General features: G+C 39.2%; 1 protein-coding gene and 1 long non-coding RNA gene across 10 annotated transcripts in view; one reads left to right on the top strand and one right to left on the bottom strand.

Moving 5' to 3' along the window:
- plekha7b (pleckstrin homology domain containing, family A member 7b) overlaps positions 1 to 24,407 on the bottom strand; it is a 110,999-nt gene that overhangs the window by 72,509 nt on the left and 14,083 nt on the right. The window contains exon 1 of one of the 8 annotated variants that reach the window (XM_060867843.1): positions 22,948 to 23,384. The exons of 6 other annotated variants lie outside the window; for them this stretch is intronic. In XM_060867843.1, the coding sequence (XP_060723826.1) occupies positions 22,948 to 23,147 (200 nt within the window). In that variant the 5' untranslated portion in view covers positions 23,148 to 23,384. Of the gene's footprint in view, positions 1 to 16,233; positions 16,320 to 22,947; positions 23,385 to 24,407 lie in introns of those variants that run through there. One more of the 8 variants, XM_060868281.1, reaches the window with a different exon arrangement.
- Positions 68 to 21,134, top strand: LOC132844897 (uncharacterized). Of its 2 annotated transcripts, none has more exons than XR_009648387.1 (2): positions 68 to 110; positions 20,617 to 21,134. It is a non-coding gene; the product is annotated as an uncharacterized LOC132844897 (long non-coding RNA). The 2 variants fall into 2 exon arrangements; XR_009648389.1 differs by lacking the exon at positions 68 to 110 and adding an exon at positions 20,113 to 20,157.

Below are 24,407 nucleotides of genomic sequence, written 5' to 3' on the forward strand. Positions count from 1 at the left end.
ACAGCACGTGACACGCTGGTATTTATTCACCTCCAGAGCAAATATTTAGCCTGATATCTAACTACAAGCTCAGACGGTTATGAACCTCCAAAACCGCTGCACTTAACTGTGTGAGTATAATGTAGTGGGTTTTCACTAAATTACTGCTGTGAAGTCGTAGATAATGTTTCTAATTAATTATAAGATAAAAATCATGTGCAAAAAACAAAAAAAAAACAAAGAAAAAGAATGTACTTAGTTAAAAACTCTCACGTTTAATGTAGTAAAGTATTCAAGAGAAAAGCGAACATGGTTTTAACTATAATGAGAAGATTTCCTGATGTATGTCAGCTCATTATTTTCATCTTTATACCTAGAACCAATCCGGAGTTAAACATTTATAACATTTTTTATTTAGTTGAATCCTAGAACTTGGTTCTTTGTGGGTTTATAAGATTAAATCCTTAGCTGCCAAACAGTGTTCTTAGGACAAGCTCGCATGTTCTATCAAAATTCGCATGTTCTTGTTTCTTATTAAAAATGAAATCACTTAAAGCTCCATTTTTAATCCCATGGTGTCTGTAATCAACATTTCATCACACATTTTATCCTGGAATTTATCCAAGTGTCTGTTTATGAACAATTGATACTTCATTAGCGCTGCTAAACAAAATGTATGCTCTTTTTTCTCTGCATCCTATCAGCCAGTCCACCAGTAGAGATTGCTCTTTTCCCATCAGTAATTACCTCTTTCTCGCGCCACATGACATCATCGGCTTGCTCTTTACCCCTTTCTGCTTCCTGAATGAGCTGCACTGCTTTACAAAGAGACTCGATCTGGCTTAAACACCTCCCTCAGATACTGTAGCGATGAGTCATTCGCTAAGGAGTCGACTCACTGAACACTGATTCGACTCGTGTTCCTAGGGAACGATTATTTTATTTATTATTCCTAGGGAGCATTTATTTTTAGATACACCCTGTGGTGCTCCCACTGACTAAATATATCAGCATTTCTTAAACACTTTTCCTCTCCAAAAGTATTGGAACGACAAAACTGATTCCGTTGGCATTTTTTCTGAACACTATAGAGTTTGAGTTTGAGATAATAATAAAACATAAATAAATAAAAAATGAATATGACATAATAAGATCAGATTTTCATCTTTCATTTTCTGGTATATGTGTCTAGATATGTTAATTAACTTAGCACATGTCACCTTTGGTCAAAAGTATTGGAACATAACAACTGCATAACACTTGTCTTGTCTTTTAGTTGTTGTGCATTTTGTCTCTTCCGTCTCCTCTTCAGGAGGTGAACTGCTGCTCAGTTGGGTCTTGGTTCAGGTCTTGTCTAAAACCATCCACTTTTCCCCTGATGAAGTCCTCTGTTGTGTTTTGCAGTGTGTTTTGGATCACCGTCTTGCTGCATGATGACGTTCCTCCTGATTCATTTGTATCTGTAAATGATCAGACAGAACGTTTCTGTAGACTTCTGAATTCCTTCTGCTGCTACCATCATGAGCTCCCTCATAAATTAACATTAGCGAGATTAGTGAGAATGTTCCAGAAGCAGTCATGAAGCCCAAACAATGATGCTACCACCACCAGTTTTCACAGAAGAGCTTGTGTGTCTCGGATCATAAGCAGATCCTTTCTACATCAGGTTAATCTCTTTTCCTGAACTTTTCTGGGACATCTCTGTATTCTTTGTGAATTCCAGTCTGGTCTTCTGAAACCTCCTGCTGATGAGAGATTTTCATCTTGTAGTATAATTCTGCTCTCAAAGCCTTATTTGGATGGTGGATTGTGTAGATCTTCACCCTGCTCTGTGGAGGTTGTGAGTGATGTCACTAACTGTTGGTTTTTGAGGGGTTGGCATTCCAGATTGTTCTGATAGATTTTCCTTGTTTTCTCAGACTTGCTTTTCTCCTATAGACAGCTCTCTGGTCTTCATGTTGGTTTATCCTTTTTAACATAAAATGCAGTCTTCACAGGGAAAACTCTGGACTCATACAAAGAGTAGACGTTCCGAATCAATCGATCTAATAGGAAACTTCTGGGAAACAAAAATACAGCTTGTAGACACGTGTTCCAATACTTTTGCTTACTTGAAAAACGGGGGGGTTTCAAAGAAAAGTGTTTCTAACTTACAAGATTACAGGGTTTCTAAGTTGATGTTGAGTCAGTATGATGTAGCTGTTTATAGTGAAGACAAACAGACTAGAAATCTACTTTAAAGAATTTAAATGAAAGCGCAGACGAACGAGAAGGTGATATTAACTTCAGGACACTTTCTGCAGGATATTTGCTAGCATGACTGTGCAGAGACTTGTAGTTCTTTTGATATAATAAAACTTTCAATAACAGATTATAATGTATTTAAGAACTGTACAGTTATATAATAGTATAAATTTAAACAACTTTAATAGATGATTGTTTGGGAGAGAAAAGAGTCGAGTGTGGAAGGTAGCGAGCCCCGTCGAAGGAGCAGGAAGAGAAGGGGATACGTTAAATAAACCTCGCTCATTACACAGCACATTTCAGTGAACTGCTCTGAACCTGCGGGGTATAAAGCAGCTCGGGGAAAAGTAGTACACCAGCGGAAAGCTAATTAGAGCACCGTGAAAAGAGTTGTAGACCCAGGAGAGAAGTATAGAGAGAACACACATACACAAGAGTAGGCTGAGATTTTGTTGCTTGGCTGCTCTGAAGTTCTTGGAGAAATGTAAATAAACACAGAAAACTGGTATAATTTTCCGTACAATTCCCTGTAACCCGATTTAGCGTATGCTAGCTACCGAAACCAGCTACGCATGAACAGAATATACTGAATCACTGAGACTAATTGTAGCTAGCAGATTTATTCACCAACCTGGCTACTACAATTAAATATACTAGTAGTTTTGTACGGATAAATTAAGTTAATTAGGGAATAAATCACTCACCGTTGCTCTGTTACATTAAAACAATCAGTAATTAGCACATCGATACGTTTTAGCACTACATCCTGAACTAATATATCTAATATATTTATCACATCCCACAGCATTTTGACAATTACTACAATGTTTTATTAATTAACCAGAGATCTCAGACTTTTTATCCATTTATAGTTAAACACCCATTCCCTCACTTGAGCTGATAACGTTCCCTCAACTAAACTGCTGTTCTGGAGAATTAATCAACACCTAGACTTCTGACCAAACACCATCGAGAATTCGGAGTTTCTGCATATAATTTTTCAGAGCACAAAGGAAACAAAAAATTAACACCTCTTATTAGATATGAAAGTCAGAGAAAAGGCACTTCTCTACTTCCCCTTCACAATTAACAAACATATTTTCATCCTTGATCATGGCAGGGTTTTAGGATGATTGAACGTCTCCCTCGACCCAACATTTGCAGTTTTATTTGGCACTTTTTCGCTCCTCAGCACTAAAGAGCCATGTGACAAATTCGGATCGCACTTTGGCATACAGAATTTTGTCCGAGTTTCCAGGCCCGAATCCAGGACAAAGGCCACATCAGCACTTCCAGTACTTCAGTGGTGCAAAATTAGTCGCTGATAAATATTCATGAAGGAATATTTCAAGCGATGTATCAAAGGAGCTGCTGTTTTATAGACAAAATCAAATACCTTTCACACGCAAGTGTCTTTGGCGATCGATAAGGACTGCGAAGGACTGTCACCGCCAATGAAAGCGGGACGCAGCAAAATTTGGTGGAAATAATTAAGACACGTGGCTCTGGATAGCAATTAGGAGATCAGCTCCGTGTAGACCAGCAGACTTTCATGAAAAGATCTTCAAAATGTCCAAAAGATGTCACATTTGACCCCATCTGGCACATGTATGTCCCAAATCCTCACAAATATCAACACATATCTCAATGATTCCCATTTATTTTTTGTTTTCCTCCAATCAGATTCGTTCACTAATGAGGTTTGGAGAAGACTGAGGTCATGAGTTTACCAAGATAAGATTCAACACGAAGTAAAAGTTTGCTGTCTAGAGTTTGTTTGCAATGAAGTCTATTTATAATTACATGACACCGTCACACTCACTTACGTCTAACAGCTTTCTGTTAAACTTCAGTCTCGTATCTGCTGTGTATTTAACTAAAAGGCTAACAGACCGCTAAAGGAATCTGGTTGCTGGAAACTCAAACATACAACAGTAACGACCTGCAGCTCCGTCTGGTTAAACATTGAACTGGCTTTATGATTGACGCTCGCATGGAGGTGAAGAAGTGATAAAACCTGTCACTCTCCGAAGGCTCTGAACTAAACGAGAGCTGGCTTTCTCCTAAAGAATATTAAAAACCATCACAGGAAAAACACCTATACACACACACACACACTCGCACACCTTTCAGTCATTACACTGAGAATTAGTAGTGTGTGAACATGTGCTCAGTATAAATTTATCACAACGCTTTGTATCACTTTACGCTAGCATTATAGCCTCAGTGCATCACAGCTAATAAGGCAATACAGGCTAATTAACTTACAGAGCTAAATACAGGGCAGTAGTTAGAATCAACACAGTAAAAGTGATGTAAAACAACACGAAACGCTTTATTTACTCTTAGTACATGGAGCCACGCCTTCAGAATCTATGCCGGTAAACAAACGTTCACAAATGTGAGTTACACAGCTAGCTAAGCTAACCTTCCACCTGCTAACTGCTAACACAAACAACCACAATTACTAAAGTGCTAAATTTAACCATGACACTAAAATATCCTCATGGATTTTATAAAATTTGTTACGAAAGCATGGTTAGTGAACATGATGTTTGCTAGTCTAGCTAGCTTACTAGCATCGAACCATAAACATTACAGCACCAGACCTAGCAAGCGACATCTATATATTAGATTTATATTGATAAATAAGTAAAAACAAATTATGTTTTGTACAATTATTTTTCCTGCTGTTATTCAGATAATTCAACACTATTTGTAAAAAAAATCCACACACAATTTATGTTATAAAACGTATTGTAAGATTACAATAAATGTAAATAATTAAAACAATTATAGCATTATTACATTTATTTCTAGACTTGTTTTAGCTTGTTCAATTGGCTGATCATTCTGATTATTTTTATTTTTATTTCTAGAGAAATAATCAGAAAATGCAGGAAATCGGGAAAAAAAAATAATTTAAATTTATTTAAGATAATAAAAATGTATTTAAAAATGTAAAAACAACTCAATAAAATTCTAGTAAAATAAAAAACAAAAAAATAAAAAATAATATAATGTAAAAATTTAGAAGGAAAAATAATCAAGAGAAATATTAGCTAAATTTTGTTGAAATAATTATTTTTTTTCCGGTGTCGACGGCTGCTTTCAAGGTCTCGTGTGCAATTAAACCCTGAATGAAACACCAATCTTGTTGATTCCCTGCCTTAAGAAAAAAACATCTGAGAGCGCTCACCTGCAGTTTTTCAGCTGATTCTCAACCTGAAGATACAAACTTCTTTTCCCAACAATGGAATAAAGATTTTTTTTTAAAGGTAGTCAAAGGAGAATTTCCTGTTTGCAATGAATTTATGAAGTAGCGAGTGACAAGAGTCCTATCTCATGGCTCTGTGTATATTTCTCTTTGTGTGTCCGAATACAAGGACAATGACAAAAGAGATCAGGAGCAGAGACGAAAATATAAAAGGAGAAAAAAGTCTCTTTGATGTTTTTGTTCTGAACTCAGCTGCGGTTTGTGACCTTTTCTTTTACCTCTCTCAAGGTTTGGTGCATTTAATGTTGGGCAGAATCACTGACTGAACCTCCAGCCACAAAAACACAGACTTCAAAGAATCTCTGGATCTTTCTCTCTCACTCTCTTACACACACACACACACACACACACACACACACACACACACACACACACACACACACACACATGCAGAGGAAAGCAGACATTCCTCCCAGGTCACACACTTCCTCATCCTGAACAGTGAATATTTAATCGCAGAACATTTGCAGTTCAGATATCAGATACTACACATTCAAGCTGTAGTCAGAAGTCACATGAGAGAAACGCACCAAGGGGCGGAGTTTGTCCAAAAACTGAGGCGTATCTCAGTTACGCTCAATTCTGACCTTGAAATTCTTTGCTCGAGTAAGGAGCAGTGTTAAGTCCAGCGCCACCGTCCGACAGTTTGCTGCAATCAATATAACGAAATAAATTAAGAAGTAACTTTTTAAGGTATCTCTAAAACCACAGTAGATGAGTAGAGCCTATGATAAATGAACCTACAGGATCTCAGTGTACTGTAGTACCTCATGTCCTCATTAGGTTGTCTGCACAACACTTGATGCTGCACACTATATAACCTATTAAATCTAAAATACTACAGTGTGCTGGGTCAAGTGATATTTTATAAGCTTTTAATACAGTCTGGGAAAAAGAAAAAAGACATAGGAACCCTTTTATGAACCGAGGAACTTTCTGAGGAACACAGAAGTTTTAGATGAGCTCAGACGTACGTTCCTCATTCTTGTAATGACGTTTGTATTTGTTCCCTAATGCATACAGAGCGTCTGATATCTTTTGTACACTTTTCTCGCTAAATGATGATGGTATAAGCTCCACTATAAACTGCAGTGATTGCTTACTCACTGAAGAGTGTTTATTATTTGCTTCTAGACCACTATTTAAAGAAATAAAAGCACCATAAATCCAGTCCATAAACTCCACGGCTGAATGTAGGTAACTATTTTAGAGGTCTTGTGAAATAATAAGGTCCCAAACTGGGCCTGTGTTCATAAGTGAATCAAAAGCTTCAAGCAGGTCAGAATATAAATGCTAGCCTGGAACTATAACTACAGCAGAACATCTAGCACCTGATTAATACTGCACCTTCAGACGGTGGTTTTAGGTTAGCATTGTGTGTGAAGAAATTATAAATGATCTCTAGTGCTGTTCTCCACAAGTGCAGATAAAAATTGGTTCATTATGTGCCAGGTGGTCTACATTCAGCAAAACACTGCATTAATCATTTATAGTCATTAATCATTGATGCCTGATGTGTCACAACATAATACTCCTCACTGCAGTGAAGCACTTTACAGTCAGAGAAACAGTCTGGTAATTATGATGACATTTCCATGGCCTTAATACAGCATTCACAAAAAAAAGACAATGAGACCACGAGTACAGCAGAAAAAAAGGGGCAAAAAGGGACAAAAGGGGACAGAGTGACTACATACAGGGGTTACATAAAGGACTGAGGGACTATAAACCATATATTGGACTACATAAAGGACTGAGGGACAAAACAATGGAGTGAGAGGTTACAAAATGAACAGAGAGAATACATAAAGGACAGACAGACTATATAAAGGACAGAGAGACTACATAAAGGACAGACAGACTATAAAAAGAACATGTAGGTTACATAAAGGACAGAGAGGCTACATAAAGGACAGAGAGACTATATAAAGGACAGAGAGGTGACATACAGTAAAGGACAGAGACTATATAAAGGACAGAGAGACTATATAAAGGACATAGAGGTTACATAAAAGGACAGAGAGACTACATAGAGGACAGACAGACTATTTAAAAGACAGAGAGGTTACATAAAGGACAGAGAGACTAGATAAAGGACAGAGAGACTATATAAAGGACATATAGTTTACATAAAGGACAGAGAGACTATATAAATGAGAGTAAGACTACATAAAGGACAGAGGGACTATATAAAGAACAGAGAGACTATATAAAGGTCATATAGGACAGAGGGACAAAATAAAGGACAGAGAGGTTACAAAAATGACAGAGAGGTTATATAAAGGACATAGAGGTTAAATAAATGACAGACAGAGATTATATAAAGGACAGAGAGACTACATAAAGGACAGAGAGACTATATAAAGGACATATAGGACAGAGTTACTATATAAAGGACAGAGAGACTATATAAAGGACAGAGAGACTATCTAAAGGACATATAGGACAGAGTTACTATATAAAGGACAGAGAGACTATATAAAGGACAGAGAGACTATATAAAGGACAGAGAGACTATATAAAGGACATATAGGATAGAGGGACTATATAAAGGACAGAGAGACTACATAAAGGACAAAGAGGGCACATAAAGGACAGAGAGACTATATAAAGGACAAAGAGGACAAGGACAAAATGAACATTACGTTCCTCGACTTCAATTTAGATCAGTAAACATTCAGGCAGAGAAAACAAACAGAAATGTCTGGCATTCAGCATCTTACAGTAAATCATTATTTCACCTCACTGTCCTCAGTGTAATCTTCCAGCACACCGACTGCAGATGTGACTCAGACACATCTGTATAAAGACATCAGGAGACACAGCTGAAATGTATATTTAATATCGACATCAGGCCTTTGTTCCCATCCTGTTTTATCTGTCATGCTCCATTACATTAATTTTGAATCCTGTATTATAGAAATTTACTTGACAGCGACAACAAAGAGCTTTTAAATGCAAATGTGTCTCATCAGTACAAGCAGTGAATCATGTCAGATTTATGATGACAAAGCAGTGTGGAAGCAACACAGAAAAAAACAGGGAGAATTGTTTTTATCACAGCGCAATAAACCATACAAATTTAATACCAAGAGTTTTCTTAATAAATAAATAAATAAATAAATAAATAAATAAATAAATTTTAAAAAAAATCTTTACTCCAGAATCACATCCAGTGGGAGTGGAAGTGTGACTGTACACAACCTGTGTTAAAAATTAAAATCTAAACTGTAATATACAAAGTAAACATTTTATCTACAATACAATTTCAATTTGTATCGCATCATATAGTTTTGTATTCTAATTTACAGCAATGTAACATAACACAATGTAACTTGAGATTGCATCATATTGTTTTTGTAGTGCATAGTAAGATATTAAATTGCATCATGTCGTGTTGCTATGTACCGTATCGTAACAAACTGTATCATGTTGTGTTATAAAATGTTGTATATAATTGTAACATGATGTATCATAACATATTTATCATACCGTAACAAATGATGTTGAATTGTATCATCCTGGGTTATAACACATTGTAGACTTAGGGTTAACATGATGTACTGTGTTATGATGGACTGTAACGTATCCTACCATAACATAAGTCATCATATTGTATCATAACATTACGTATCATAACATTTCATATACTGTATTATGAAAGAATGTAATGTATCCTACCATATGGCATCATAGGCGTATCGTAACATGACGTATCGCAACATGATATACCGTAACATGCCGTATCATAACATATCATACTGTATTATGACAGACTGTAATGTATCCTACCATAATATATGACATCATATCGTATCATAACATATCATAACATGACGTGTCCTAACATGACATATCATAACATATCGTACTGTATTATGACAGACTGTACCGTATCCTATCATATGACGTCATGACGTGTCATAAAATGACGTGTCATAACATATCGTACTATATTATGACAGACTGTAACGTATCCTACCATATGACATCATGAAGTATCATAGCATGATATATACTGTATAACCTGACGTGTCATAACATGACGTGTCATAACATGACGTGTCATAACATGACGTGTCATAAAATGACGTGTCATAAAATGACGTGTCATAACATATCGTACTGCATTATGACAGACTGTAACATACCTTACCATATGACATAAAGAAGTATCATAACAATGTGTCATAACATGACATGTCATAACATATCATACTGTATTATGACAGACTGTAATGTATCCTACCATAATATATGACATCATATCGGATCATAACATATCATAACATGACGTGTCCTAACATGACATATCATAACATATCGTACTATATTATGACAGACTGTAACGTATCCTACCATATGACATCATGAAGTATCATAGCATGATATATACTGTATAACATGACGTGTCATAACATGACGTGTCATAACATGACGTGTCATATCGTACTGCATTATGACAGACTGTAACATACCTTACCATATGACATAATGACGCATCATAACATGACGTGTCATAACATGACGTGTCATAACATATAGCACTGTATTATGACAGACTGCAACGTACCCCACCATATGACATCATGAAGTATCATAACATGATGTGTCATAACATGATGTGTCATATCATACTGTATTATGACAGACTGCAATGTATCCTACCATATGACATCATGAAGTATCATAACAATGTGTCATAACATGACATGTCATAACATATCATACTGTAACGTATCCTAACATATGACATCATGACGTATCATAACATGACGTGTCGTGACATGATGTATCATAACATATCGTACTGTATTACAACAGACTGCAACGTATCCTACCATATGACATCATGAAGTATCATAACATGATGTGTCATAACATGACGTGTCATATCATACTGTATTATGACAGACTGCAATGTATCCTACCATATGACATCATGAAGTATCATAACAATGTGTCATAACATGACGAGTCATATCATACTGTAACGTATCCTAACATATGACATCATGACGTATCATAACATGACGTGTCGTAACATGATGTATCATAACATATCGTACTGTATTACGACAGACTACAACGTATCCTACCATATGACATCATGAAGTATCATAACAATGTGTCATAACATGACGTGTCATAACATATCATACTGTAACGTATCTTAACATATGACATCATGACGTATCATAACATGACGTGTCGTAACATGATGTATCATAACATATCGTTCTGTATTACGACAGACTGCAACGTATCCTACCATAACGTATAACATCATAACTTATTGTAACATGTAGTAATCAAACATAACACACTGAATTGTAACAGACTGTAACGTCACTCGTTAATGTAACAGCGTCCTGTATTGTAACATGTTTTAATGTAACGTATCATAACAATGTATTGTATCCTACAGAATTGACACGTATCATAACATACTGTATCACATCTGTATTGTAACGGATTTCGGCGTAGCGTATCACGTATTTTATCACATTAACATTATTGAACAAAAATGAGCAGAACACACCGTATCCTCCAGCATAAGCATCATCACAATTTCTGTAGAATTTATAAACAACAACTACAGAAAGATGCATCTAAGGCAGTTTTTCTGCAGACTGTACAGTAATAAGTGCAGCAGGCCTGCAGAGTGCCTGCAGTCGGTGTCCTGTTTAATGGCGTATAGCGACTGCAGAGAAACTAAAGCGAGTGCAGCACGTATCGACAGCAACATCACACTAACTGCAGCAGTCACTAACGGTGCGTCCGTAATATTGAACTTTTACTGCAGTCTTACACACTGCAGCTTTACTGCAGCTTGTTTTGCTGCATTACTGCAGTTCATCTTTGCAAGCTACTTATAGATTGGTGATTAATCCAAAAAGAGATGACAATAAAATAAAAGAGGTGGATCTATATTAAGAGTTTAGCTCGTATAGTAAGTGTCTCAGCCTAATGAATAGATGCTGTGATGGATTTTATATCTGTTATAAACAGATCAGTGCTTTTCCTCTTCTCACATTTCCCTCAGAGGAACTCGGAATAGAAATACAGTGAATTTTATAAATGCAGAAACACAGGAACAGTCTCCTCTCTCCTTCTATCTCCTCTCCTCCTCTCTCCTTTTCTCTCCTCCTCTCTCCTTTTCTCACCTCCTCACCTCACCTCCTCTCTCCTCCTCTCTCCTTTTCTCTCCTCACCTCACCTCCTCTCTCCTTTTCTCTCCTCCTCGCCTCACCTCACCTCCTCTCTCCTTTTCTCTCCTCCTCTCTCCTTTTCTCACCTCCTCTCTCCTTTTCTCACCTCCTCACCTCACCTCCTCTCTCCTCCTCTCTCCTTTTCTCTCCTCCTCTCTCCTTTTCTCACCTACTCTCTCCTTCTATCTCCTCTCCTCCTCTCTCCTCCTCTCTCCTTTTCTCACCTCCTCTCTCCTTTTCTCACCACCTCTCTCCTTTTCTCACCTCCTCACCTCACCTCCTCTCTCCTTTTCTCTCCTCCTCTCTCCTTTTCTCACCTCCTCTCTCCTTTTCTCACCTCCTCTCTCCTCCTCTCTCCTTTTCTCACCTCCTTTTCTCACCTCCTCTCTCCTTTTCTCACCTCCTCTCTCCTTTTCTCACCTCCTCTCTCCTTTTCTCACCTCCTCTCTCCTTTTCTCACCTCCTCACCTCACCTCCTCTCTCCTCCTCTCTCCTTTTCTCACCTCCTATCTCCTTTTCTCTCCTCCTCTCTCCTTTTCTCACCTCCTCTCTCCTTTTCTCACCTCCTCTCTCCTTTTCCATCCTCCTCCCTCCTTTTCTCACCTCCTCTCTCCTTTTCCATCCTCCTCACTCCTTTTCTCAACTCCTCTCTCCTTTTCTCACCTCCTCTCTCCTTTTCCATCCTCCTCACTCCTTTTCTCAACTCCTCTCTCCTTTTCTCACCTCCTCTCTCCTTTTCTCACCTCCTCTCTCCTTTTCCATCCTCCTCTCTCCTCTCTCCTTTTCTCACCTCCTCTCTCCTTTTCTCACCTCCTCTCTCCTTTTCTCACCTCCTCTCTCCTTTTCTCACCTCCTCACCTCACCTCCTCTCTCCTCCACTCTCCTTTTCTCAACTCCTCTCTCCTTTTCTCACCTCCTCTCTCCTTTTCTCACCTCCTCTCTCCTTTTCTCAACTCCTCTCTCCTTTTCTCTCCTCCTCTCTCCTTTTCTCAACTCCTCTCTCCTTTCCTCTCCTCCTCTCTCATTTCCTCTCTTCCTCTCTCCTCACGTCATCTCATGTCTACACTCAGCTCTTTAAATTGCACTCAGATCCAGAGAGATCCAGAGATATTGAGACCGTGGATCAGATTTTCCACTGCATCTTTCTTTTAAATCTGTAGAGAACCTCACGAATCTCACGACTTCACACCCCGGGGGGTCGAAGGTGCTAAGTGCAAACGCTTAATTAGCTAACAGGTCACCTTCATCAGGTCTGCTGCTGCAATGCGAGGACTTGATTCGCTGCACTGCAAGTGGATTATGCAAAACCGGTGTTATGTTTGGAGTTAAGCAAAGCAGTTTATCATCGAAAATACAAGAGCTGTAGAAACATCAGACATGTCGGCACGTTGTGGGACACAAACAGATCTTCAGCCTCAGTTACATCACTCCATATTTGCTTGTATCTTTCCGCTATATCTTCTAAAAAAAACACTTGACTGACCATTACCGGTAAACCATCACAAAGCCTCAAGACTCCTCCCATAAACGTTAAATAAACTTCTCCACATCAACAATTATACATTTTACTTTTTGCTAAACAACAATAACATGTCTTTTTATCTGTTTATTAATTAGGTTATTAGGTTATGGTCTTAGGTTATGTGGAGCGTCTCATATACAGTGTTACAGCACTGTGAAATTCTTTTTTCACATATCACAATTTTAGAGATTGGGGATAGAGCACAGGGTCAGCCGTGATGCAGCATTACGGGGCGGACAGGGTGAAGGGCCTTGCTCAGGGGCCCAACAGGGGCAGCTTAGCAGTGCTAGGGCTTGATCTTCTCATCAAAACTCAGAGCCTTAACCACATGAGAAACAATACTGTTTTACAACACACAAAAATAATCTAAAAACACACACACACACACACACACACATGCGCGTGAAACTACACTTCCCTGATATCTTCTGCAGAAACAGCAAGATTAGATGTGAAAATTGAGCTTGATTCAAAGAAACTGACTTCAAAGAGTTGACTCAAAGTACTGACTCAAGGAGTTGACTCAATGAGCCATCTTAAAAAACGGAGACAGGGCTGGCTCAAAGAACTGACTTAAATTAGCCAAGTCAGTGAGCTGACTCAACAGGCTGACTCAAAGAACTGACTTAAACAAGCTGACTCAATCAGCTGACTCAACAACCTGTCTCAAAACCCTGACTTAAATCTAAGTCAAAGAACTGACATAAAAGAGACGACTTAATAAACTAGTCTCAAGGCTGACTTAAAGTACTGACTTAAAAAGGTAGATTCATAGAGCTGATTCGAGCAGCTGACTCAACAATATCCGACTCAAGGCTGACTCACAGAAATGATTTGAAAGAGCCAATTTAAAGAGTCAACTCAGAAGATTCTACTTAAGATGAAGGTTCGACCTAAATAGTCACGCCGTGTGTCCAAAAAAATAGAAATAAAGTCTTAAACAGGAATTCTACTATTTTAAATTTCACTCTGTACCAAATGAACATCTTTCTATTCCAGTTGAGCTAAGAGATTATTATTAGGCTGCATATAAACAGTTCTTGAAGTCAGTAAACCATTTCGTCCTCATTCTCCTCCCCAAGTCTGATGAATACCACAAACCAACATCTGAATCTTTAAAAAGCCTCAGCTAAATTATTAATTATTATTATTAATTACAGCTGTTATTAGCCTAAATGAGTCATTCTATCACAATAAATCTGAATTATATCACAATAAATCCATCAGCTCTATATAAATATCTATCAGCTACTGAGTCCGATTCTGACCTTCTGCAAACGGACACGGACTAAAGACTAAATCACAGGAATTTGGATGAGTTTTTTGTTCTGTAGAATAACCGTCGTGTTTCTACTTAAGCTTTGTGCACAGGAAAAGAAATGTTGTTTGTCCTCAGTAAAGACAGGACACAGACATTTCATTTCCTGGAATTTTTTACAGCAACCTTTCTAGGAAGCTCCTGTCATTTCATGACTGTATTCAAGGCTTGTACCATCAGCTTTTCCCTCTGAGACTATTCTTCATTTCAACTTGCACTGGAAAGATAAACAGCTCCGGGACCTGGAGTCACCTGTGGAAGTTTTTCTGGTTGAGTTGCCAGCTTTAGAAAGGTGACAGTCAGAGTCACTGGAGGGGAAAACAGTCAGTACAGTTCACACGCACCTCCTCGTTGTGACTCACCGAGATGGAACTGAACAAAACGCTAATTAAAATCTGCACAATGCTGAAGAAAGTGCAGGTTTTCACTGCATCTGTATCCAAAAGAAAGATCGAATCGAATCCAAACTCCTGCCTTCTCAACTAGTTTAACATCCAATCGGATCGTTTAAACCACTGCGTTGTAGAGTCCTAGCTGGTGATTGGTCAGAAGAGAAGGTGTTGATGAATTATCTAAAACAACAGTTCTGGCAGTAGTGCAGCTACACATCGCAGGTTTATATTAACATTAACACGCATCCTTTCTACAGTAAAAGCTCAGTCGCATAGTTGTTGTCGTCATCATGGTTTTACCAAATACGATGCATGACTACATTTCCCATCAGCCACTGCATCTCTCACTCACCTGCTCGCAACAAGCATGTCACATGACTAGTTTTGTCTTTCATCGCTGCTGGTTGTCGGTTCAGGTGTGTTTTTTCCCGCCTCGTTTATAGCTGCTTTAACGTAAGTGACATGAGGAATAACTAAAATAGCACACGCGCACACACACACACACAAACACACACTAACACACACAGTGTTCACTCACTCACTCTCACTCATCTTCTACCGCTTATCCGAACTACCTCTACTATCTCAGGCGTCATCGGGCATCAAGGCAGGATACACCCTGAACGGAGTGCCAACCCATCACAGGGCACACACACACACACACACTCTCATTCACTCACGCAATCACACACTACGGACAATTTTCCAGAGATGCCAATCAACCTACCATGCATGTCTTTGGACCGGGGGAGGAAACCGGAGTACCCGGAGGAAACCCCCGAGGCACGGGGAGAACATGCAAACTCCACACACACAAGGCGGAGGCGGGAATCGAACCCCCAACCCTGGAGGTGTGAGGCGAACGTGCTAACCACTAAGCCACCGTGCCCCCCCCCATACACAGTGTTTTATTCCTTAAATAATTTCACTACCCAGAAGTAAACAATAATCCACTCCACCCACATCCAGATCAGCTGATCCTGACCCGTAACCTCTTTCATAGGAAAGTGTTGTGATGTTTTTATTTTTTCTATCGCCCCATTGGTCGTCTGACCGTAGACCAAGCACACAGTACCGAGAAAAACAGGTGAGAACAAGAGAAAGCAGGAGAGAGAACGCCACCGCACGCATCTTTAACAAAACTTCTTCTCTTTAATAAGGAAACATTTTAAAAAAGACAGGTTTTTAATTAACTATGTCTTCAAAGCAGATGAAGCATGTCTGCAGTTACCACTTAAAACACACACACATACACACACACACACACACGGTGAGTAGAATGTACACACCTGTACGTCACATCGCAGAAGGGCTGTCCCGGGTACAGAGCATACTCTGAGTAACCCTGCTGGTTCCACATGTCTTACTGCAGGAGTGCAGACTGAGCTGAGCTGCTGCTGCACACCAGACACTCTGAGTTTCATTTAAAAACTCACACACACACACACACACACACACACACACACACACTCACAGCCGCAAGGAGGAAGAGAAACAGGAAGGGGAGGAAGAGGAAGACGAGGCGGCATACATACAAAAATATAATCACACATCTAACAAGGTCTCTCTCTCTCTCCCGCTCTCTCTCTCACACACACACACACACACACACACACACACACACACACACACACACACACACGCACACGCATGGGAGAAGCCAAGCTTTGCCTCAGCTCTGCACAGCTTCTGGAGCTCATCTTCGTCACTGGCTCGATGACGTAAGAAGCTCAGCTCTGGTGGACTCGCTGTATTCGCTATGGGATTTTCGTGCCGCTTCTTTTACCGAGAGACAGAAATGAGCAACAACGGCGAGGAAAAGAAGAACGACAAAAGAAAAGAAACGCCGGGGAAGAAGAAGTGAAGGATATTCAATGAAGTAATAAAATCATAACATGATTATATCATAGCGTTCAAGAGCAGCGTGTTACTTGACTAAAAATATCTGGAGCCTAAACGCTCAAAATGCTCCAAGGAGAAAAAAAAAACATCACAATTAATCTCTCTCACTCGATTGCTGTCATATTTATGCAAATGAGGCAGCTTATAATTAAATGTGCATACATTTGCATCCTTAATTTTGTTGTTTTGCTTATCGGTATCATGACATTCTTAAGAGATGAGAAAAAGAAAAGTTTCTTTTTATTTATCTTATTATATATAATATGGTGAACTTTCTAGCCAGGAATATAGATAATATTCACTTTCATAATGCATCTAAAAACTAAAATTTTACTAAATATTCTAATTAATACTCACTTAAAATATTGTTGTGAGTTTGTTAGCGATGTTTCTATGTTTTATAAATGAAATTAATTTGGTTATTACAATTAGGCAGACATGTAGTGCCAGAAAGAAGTTTTCAGTGTTAACGGAAGTGAATTTGAAGTGGGCGGGGCTTAAAGACATCATCAATTCAGCGAGTGATTACCCAATTAACCAATTAAGTTTTATCCACTTATAGCTACATTCAGAGCAATGTATAATCAGCTGTAGATTACCACGACCATTCATGGTATATTTACATTTAGCCACACCCACAAAACTCCATAAAAAGCAAAGAGACCAAAGGTGCGCCTCTTAAACTCGTCCGTTTTTAATTCCTCATCCTGTTATTGTCATAACTCATAGCTCATCCTGCTATTAATACAGAATTATTAGCTTTTTTTCAATAATATTGTACGACGCAAATGAGCTGGACAAAATGTGTATAATTGTGTCTATCACACTGTATTTGAACTGCTGTTACGTCGGTCATCTTTGTGCTCGGGTCTTCATCAGGAAGGAATCAGTGTTAAGTCTGTAATGAACTCAGTAATGACTCTGACCTGTTACTTCCTCAGGAGCTCTTGGTCACAAAATTCCACTGGACTATAAACTGTTGTAGAAACGACATTATTGCATCATTACATTGACATTATTTCCTGTCCAGTGTCACCTAAATGATGATGAGGTTCACTTCTGAGTCTGGTTCCTCTCAAGGTTTCTTCCTCGTATCGTCTCAGAGAGGTTTTTTCCTCACCACCGTCACCTCAGGCTTGATCATCGGGGATAGATGTTAAATTATTATTTATCTTTAAACATTTAACATTTGTTTCTATTCTTCTGTAAAGCTGCTTTGAGACATTGTCCGTTGTTAAAAGCGCTAGGCAAATAAATTAAATTGAATTTAAAGCGATGACCCTCACGCTCAAGCGCAACCTGATTGGCTAATAAGGTCATGGTTTTTATTCTTTACCACAAAGTTAGCACAGTTTAATTTATTATATTTATTAGAGGACGTTCGTAACAATGAGATGTCACGGATACGGGACTGAGACACAGTGTCTGTTATGTAGATGGAAAATTTGTAGCACCTTCAGGTCTGAACTTCTCCCTCCCTCTCCCTCTCTCTCCCTCTCCCACTCTCTCACACACTCTCTCTCTCACACACTTCAACATACCATAACAACTCAATCAATAGCGCATTTGCTGTGATGTCCGTCGGATGTTTGTGGAAACGCTTGATGCCAGCTTCTCATAAATAATCGTATCCTGATTATCCTGTCACGTTGTGTTTCTCATCTTTCGATTTCTCATCGTTCGTTGGTCGTGTATCTCTTTGAGGCGTCGCCTCATGATGAAACAGTTGTCAGTTGCATCACCATGTGAGTCAGGGACACTTGTTTTAACTGGATGTCGTGGGAAATAAAAGGCTCATTTGTCATTGCCAGGAGTGATTTGTGCCAGTGGGTTAGCGGGGTGAAAGGAGAAGAACGTGAATGAATCATGCCACAGGAACGTTATGGTCATAGCTCCTGAAGGAGCTTCTCACAGGGTCTCACGTCAAGGAGTGTAAAATTTCAGAGCTCACTTTATTACTTCACACATCAATCGCTTATTATGACCTAATGAACCTTCTGATATTATATGTTTATCTTATGTTTTTTTCTTTGCTTCTTCCTAACAAATTAGAGACACTTCCACAAGTTAATGAATCACCTGCAGACGTGAGAGCGATATCTCGTACAGCCGTGTGGTGATTTTTTCCTATTTATTTATTTCTTTGTGTTCACATTTGCCAAAAAAGTCAAAGAATAAATCACTTACATCATACAGTTAAAGGAAAATAATCACAGTAACTGTTACCCCAAAGCTTGTTTTCCTCTAACAGCATGTGCTTTATTCCTCTTACACCACAGCAATCAGACAAAACAACAAAATGTTTGTTTATTTATTTATTTATTTATTTATTTATTTATTTATTAACAAATGACACAATTGAACGAAAACAAAAGACTAATCGTTTCCTCACAGGTCAACAGTTATACCTGTTGGGACGTGTTTACACTGAGCGTCCGCCGTAAACGTCCCCGCTGAGGAGCCGTTGCTATAGAAACAATAACGTATCAGAACGAGCACGTTAATGTGTATATGAAGCCTGTGATTTGTCGCTGCACTGCTGTGACAAAGTTAGCGCAAAGTTAGCGTAAATTAGGGATCGTAGAGAGCTAGGGATCGTAAATTCGTCAGATCCTAGAGAAGGGACCGACTATAGGAAATGAATCGACACCTTCTGACCAATCAGATTTGAGAACTTAACTGCACTGTTGAACTTTATTATTAGTATTAGTCGATCTGTAATTATTAACCAACTATTATACAACGATTATAATTACGGCTGTTAGGCTACTACATGATATTAATATGTTTAACAAAATAAAATCAAAAATACTGTGTAGGTGAAAAGAAAAACAGCTTTTCTGATTTATCGTTACTCATCAAATCAATATGACACCTTGAAGAAAAGTCACTTAGTGCCTCGCTAATTAACGATCCTTGGATGAAAAACGGTCAGCTGACTCAGTGTCCTTCTCCTTCTTCTCCTCTCATCAATAAACCTGTCAGATCACCTTCCTGAACAGCTAGAAGCATAAACCATCAAAAGAAGCCTTGAGGAACTTCTTAACTTCTTACCTGAAGTAAAAAATCCGAGCTGCAAGCTCCAAACTCCTGCTTTCTTCTGACGTTACTTTGAATCTTCTCTACCAAGGTCCAGCTTCTGCTCATTCACCACATCCACCATCCAAAACGCTCCACACAATCTAACATACCAGTTTTGTCTGCAAAGGAACGCAGGTGAATGCAGACCCCTGACCCTCATGAGCCAGAAATATCCAGCCTTTACTGGACCTGACCTTTACCTACCGCAGGTTCTGATGTATTCTTGGAAGGTATGCAGCTCTCTTTGTTTCTTTTTTTTCCTGCAGATGTCGAGTGCTAGATTCACTAGTGTGGCGAGTGTAATGTTGTTGCACTAGATTATTTAAATTACTACTAACTAATGGCACTAACACGAGGCTTTTATTTTGAAATTCGTGTTAGACGAGATGGCACGGTGATGAATGGTCATGTGACCACAAGCAATATATTGTTATTTTTATTTCTTTTTCTACAAATATATTTTCTTTATTTCTTTATTGGTTTTGTTTCCTCTCTTTTTTTGAAAATGTTAACCTTTAAAAAGAATGTTTATTAAGAATTGTTTAAGTTGTTATGTGTAAGCGTGAGGGTGGAGCTGACGTGACTTCCGGTGTGCGCTCTCTTTCGCGGGATTTCAATGCGATGAGAGGCTCTTCTAGAACAGACGTAATCCTGTTACTGCCTGATGGTGTCTGTTATGTTTAATGCAGATGAGAGATCCTGAGAAGCCAAAAGTAAACCATTTGACAACTGCATCATTGTGTGAAGTCTCTTTCATTCTAAAAATACACAACGCAGAAGAAAAACCCACTACACTAAGTCTGGTCACTCTCACCTCGTCAGCACCTTCTCCACCTCCCTGAGGAACGCTCAAGGAAACAGACAATGAAGAGACAGAGGACTGGAGGAGGAGAAGAAGAGACAGAGTCTATCAGGAATATCTCCATCCACAGCTCAGGTTACACCTGCTGAAGGATCATCCTGAAGTCCTGATGAGCAGGAACTAATGATCTTGCTTTTCACATGTAACCGAAACCTTCCAGCATGTGGAAGTGTGGAAGATCTGAGGCTCATCTGAGAAGACGACCGATCTCACAAGAGCTTCACCGCTGTGACAGGGAACAGCTCGACCTGGAGTTTACGATCTGATCAAACGTTTTGAACTATCCACACTTCACGTTAAATAAAACATCATGTGGTTTATTTAATAAATTCACTTATTTGCCAACTTTTTTTTTTTTGCTAGGAGTAAAAATTGCCTTTTAAAGCCATTAAATTAAAAATATGACTATGAAAATATATGTATGACTTCTGGCACCTTTCTGGAATGTGGACCTCTGGATGTGGATCAGGTGAAAGCAGGTGAAATAAATCTAGAGTGAAACAAGCTTGAAATATCTAAAAGACTCTGCAGCATTCCCTGGTGGCTTCTAGAGGAAGAGCAGGATGAAGAGTCTGATAATTTGAGTGCTCATGAAGACGGAAGATTTGAACAGATATAAACGACTTTGTCCTCTCATTGTAGATATTTCACACAAGGTTTAAAACCTCCCCTGACCATCGCTCCGGGCTGTTAGTCCTCTGATCAGCCCTGTTTTAGAGTATCTGTATGTGTGTGTGTGTGTGTGCGTGTGTGTGAAGACAAGAAAGCTAAAGCTGTGCACAATTAAGGACATAAATTGCACCAATCGATGGCACGGTTCCAGCTCGTTCCAGCAGTCGCTCGCAGTCACTCCTGTACTGTGCACTTTATTGTGCTATGCTGCACATATTTCCTGTCTTCCGCTCGTACATGAATCATCACAGGGGCCGAAGTTCAGCAGGGCGAAACATTTTCAGACGTCACCGCACAGACTTTACAATCTGCACTGGAGTGAAACGCCGCCCTTTTAGTAACACAACACTAACACAAATGACCTTATAAACAACTGCTTCTAAAAGGTCTCTGAAGCTGCTGCTGCTTTCACACACACACACAAACACACACACACACAATTTATTTTGATTAAATCAAAGCCTGCTGTGTTTATCCCATCAATAAAAAGCACCAAGGAAAAAAATATCCAGTCCAGGAACACGTGAGACACAAATACAAGACACAAACCTGCACAAAGCTGCAGATGGGTGCGAATGAAGTCTTATACAGTATCTTATCTTATCACACGCTCCATCACCCTCCTTTTTTCCCCCCCTCACTGCAAAAATCTCAAATCCCTCCATCCTGAAACACTGTTATGAAGCACTGACACTGGAGACTCCTTCCATAAACGATACATAAACATCTCTTCACTCGCTCACACACGGATTGAATCTGTCCGTAATTTGGATGCTACTGCAGAAGAAATATATTAGCATAATTAATAGAACAAGTGCATTAATATATGGGTTTTTATGATTATCAGGAACTAATAGTTAGCTTGCAGAAGTACAGGATTTAAAAAAAAAAAAAAACAAACACTAAAATGTTGTATGTCTGGTCCTGAAAGGATCAAACCCACGATCCTTAACTTCCCAAAACAAAAAAGGCCTTTCATTATTAATCATTAAAATTCTCCCCCGCAGCACAGACAAACACGTGATCCGACCACGGATTCCTGTCATAGTCCGAATCGCAAAATCCCACCGAGCAAACAGCGTAAAGTCGGAACAAACAGCACACATTGTTTACAAGCGAGTCGTCTCGACTTCACAAGCTGTTCCGTAAGAGATTTCTCTCTTTTTTTTCTTCCTTATGTCTCCTTCTCAGCTTCTGAAGGGCAAAACTGAATTCTGGTGCAATTTAAAATGCAATCTCAGCCTGCTGGGAGTTATTTATTTATTTCTTTATTTTTGACAGAATGCAGTAGATATTCTGTCATCTCTGTTTCATCACTGAGAAGAAAAGTGAGCAAGCTGCAGTTAGAGGTTATTGGAGAACTTCGGGAATACTTACAGAAAATGCTACAAAAAATATATATAAAAAAAAATAAATGGAAAAAGCAAACTTTTGACCTGTAAAGTCTCCCTTTGTTAAAGAGCTGCATCGATCTTCACCACGTTACCTTTCCTCCACCATGGAGCTCTCATCCGCTTCCTCGATGATAGCCTCCAGATGAACCGGCACCTCCTCCTGATCCTGATTAACATCTTGCGGAGGTAAGCAGCCGCAGCAGATGCTCATGCTGACGCTAGATCCCGTGCCACCTCTGCCCAGGGGTCCAATGCGTCGGCTCTCTCGCTCTGTATCTGCCCGCACGCCCATGTTGTTTAAGGCACATCGTTATGGTGAACGCACATCATCTCGTCTGTGAATGTCAATGCGTTCTGCAAAGGGTCCGGGGGTTAAATATCACCAGTTTAATCATGTTTGATGGAACGGCCTCTGAGCGTCAGACACAGGATCCTACTGTGTTCTCCAGTCAATCACGTCTTTGTTTTATTTTTCTCTACGCTGCCCCATTCTCTGTATACTATTATTGCCCACCGAGTACAAAACAATGTGTTCTTAGCCTGGCATGGCCTTCATCACTCACGGTGGATGTGATGGTGCCATGACACTGCTGCTGCTGCTGTTTGGTGGACAATATGACACGCTTCCTCTAATAAACCAAACTGAAATTGTAAAATCTCACTGGTTCATTCAGAACTTCCTCACCATCCTGGGTGTTCATTTGAGTTGTTTAACGTGATGTCTGTGAGATAAATGGTGCAGGAAGTGAATTGTGAAATAGGTTTTCTGCTCCAACCCCCCCTCACTTTCACACATTCTCACCTCCTGGCCTGTTTGGTCCATTGCGGCTTCACTGCGCACGAGCCCCACCGCAAAAGGGAAATCATTAAGCAGTCCTGTCACAGCGCAAAGGGTCCTGCCTCCTCTTCCTCCTCCTCCTCCTCCTCCCCTTCAGTGAAAAACGCAGCATAATCACTTTAGCCCTGATTCTCCTCAACACAGCACAGAGAAATGAGAGAGGTAGAAAGAAGTGGCTTAGGGAAAAAAAAACACCAAACATTCTGCAGCAGACAAGCTGATACTCAAATATTCATGAGTGGAGGAAGAAGAAGAAGAAGAAGTTTACCACCAAAAAAACCTTCCACATGTCAGCAGACAGCCAATTATTTTTTTTAGCTATATCCCATGCTAAAGTTAACTAACTAGTCCTATAAGCTGCTGCTTAATAGTTAGCGCCTCATCCATTTTCTTTCCAAATAAACACATTATTACGATCTCGAAACGACACACATTTCTGTGAATTCGCTTTAATTCTAGGAGATTCTTCAATCTGGAAAAAAAAAATCCATGATAATTCAGAAAAGCAAAATCATCCTACGGCTTCTGTATCGCCAAAGCAACGGTTCGATAAAATTGGTCAATTTTCATAAGAAATGAAGCTCTAAGAATTTTTTGAACAGTTATATAAATAAATTTAGGGACAAGCTGTGCATGGATATTTTTTAATGTCATGAATGACGGGGAGATTTTAATACTCACCGAGAACTTTCTCCATATAATAAACACAGTAAA

This window comes from Tachysurus vachellii, chromosome 1 (genome assembly GCF_030014155.1).
Source record: "Tachysurus vachellii isolate PV-2020 chromosome 1, HZAU_Pvac_v1, whole genome shotgun sequence".
In the NCBI taxonomy this organism is placed as follows: Eukaryota; Metazoa; Chordata; class Actinopteri; order Siluriformes; family Bagridae; genus Tachysurus; species Tachysurus vachellii.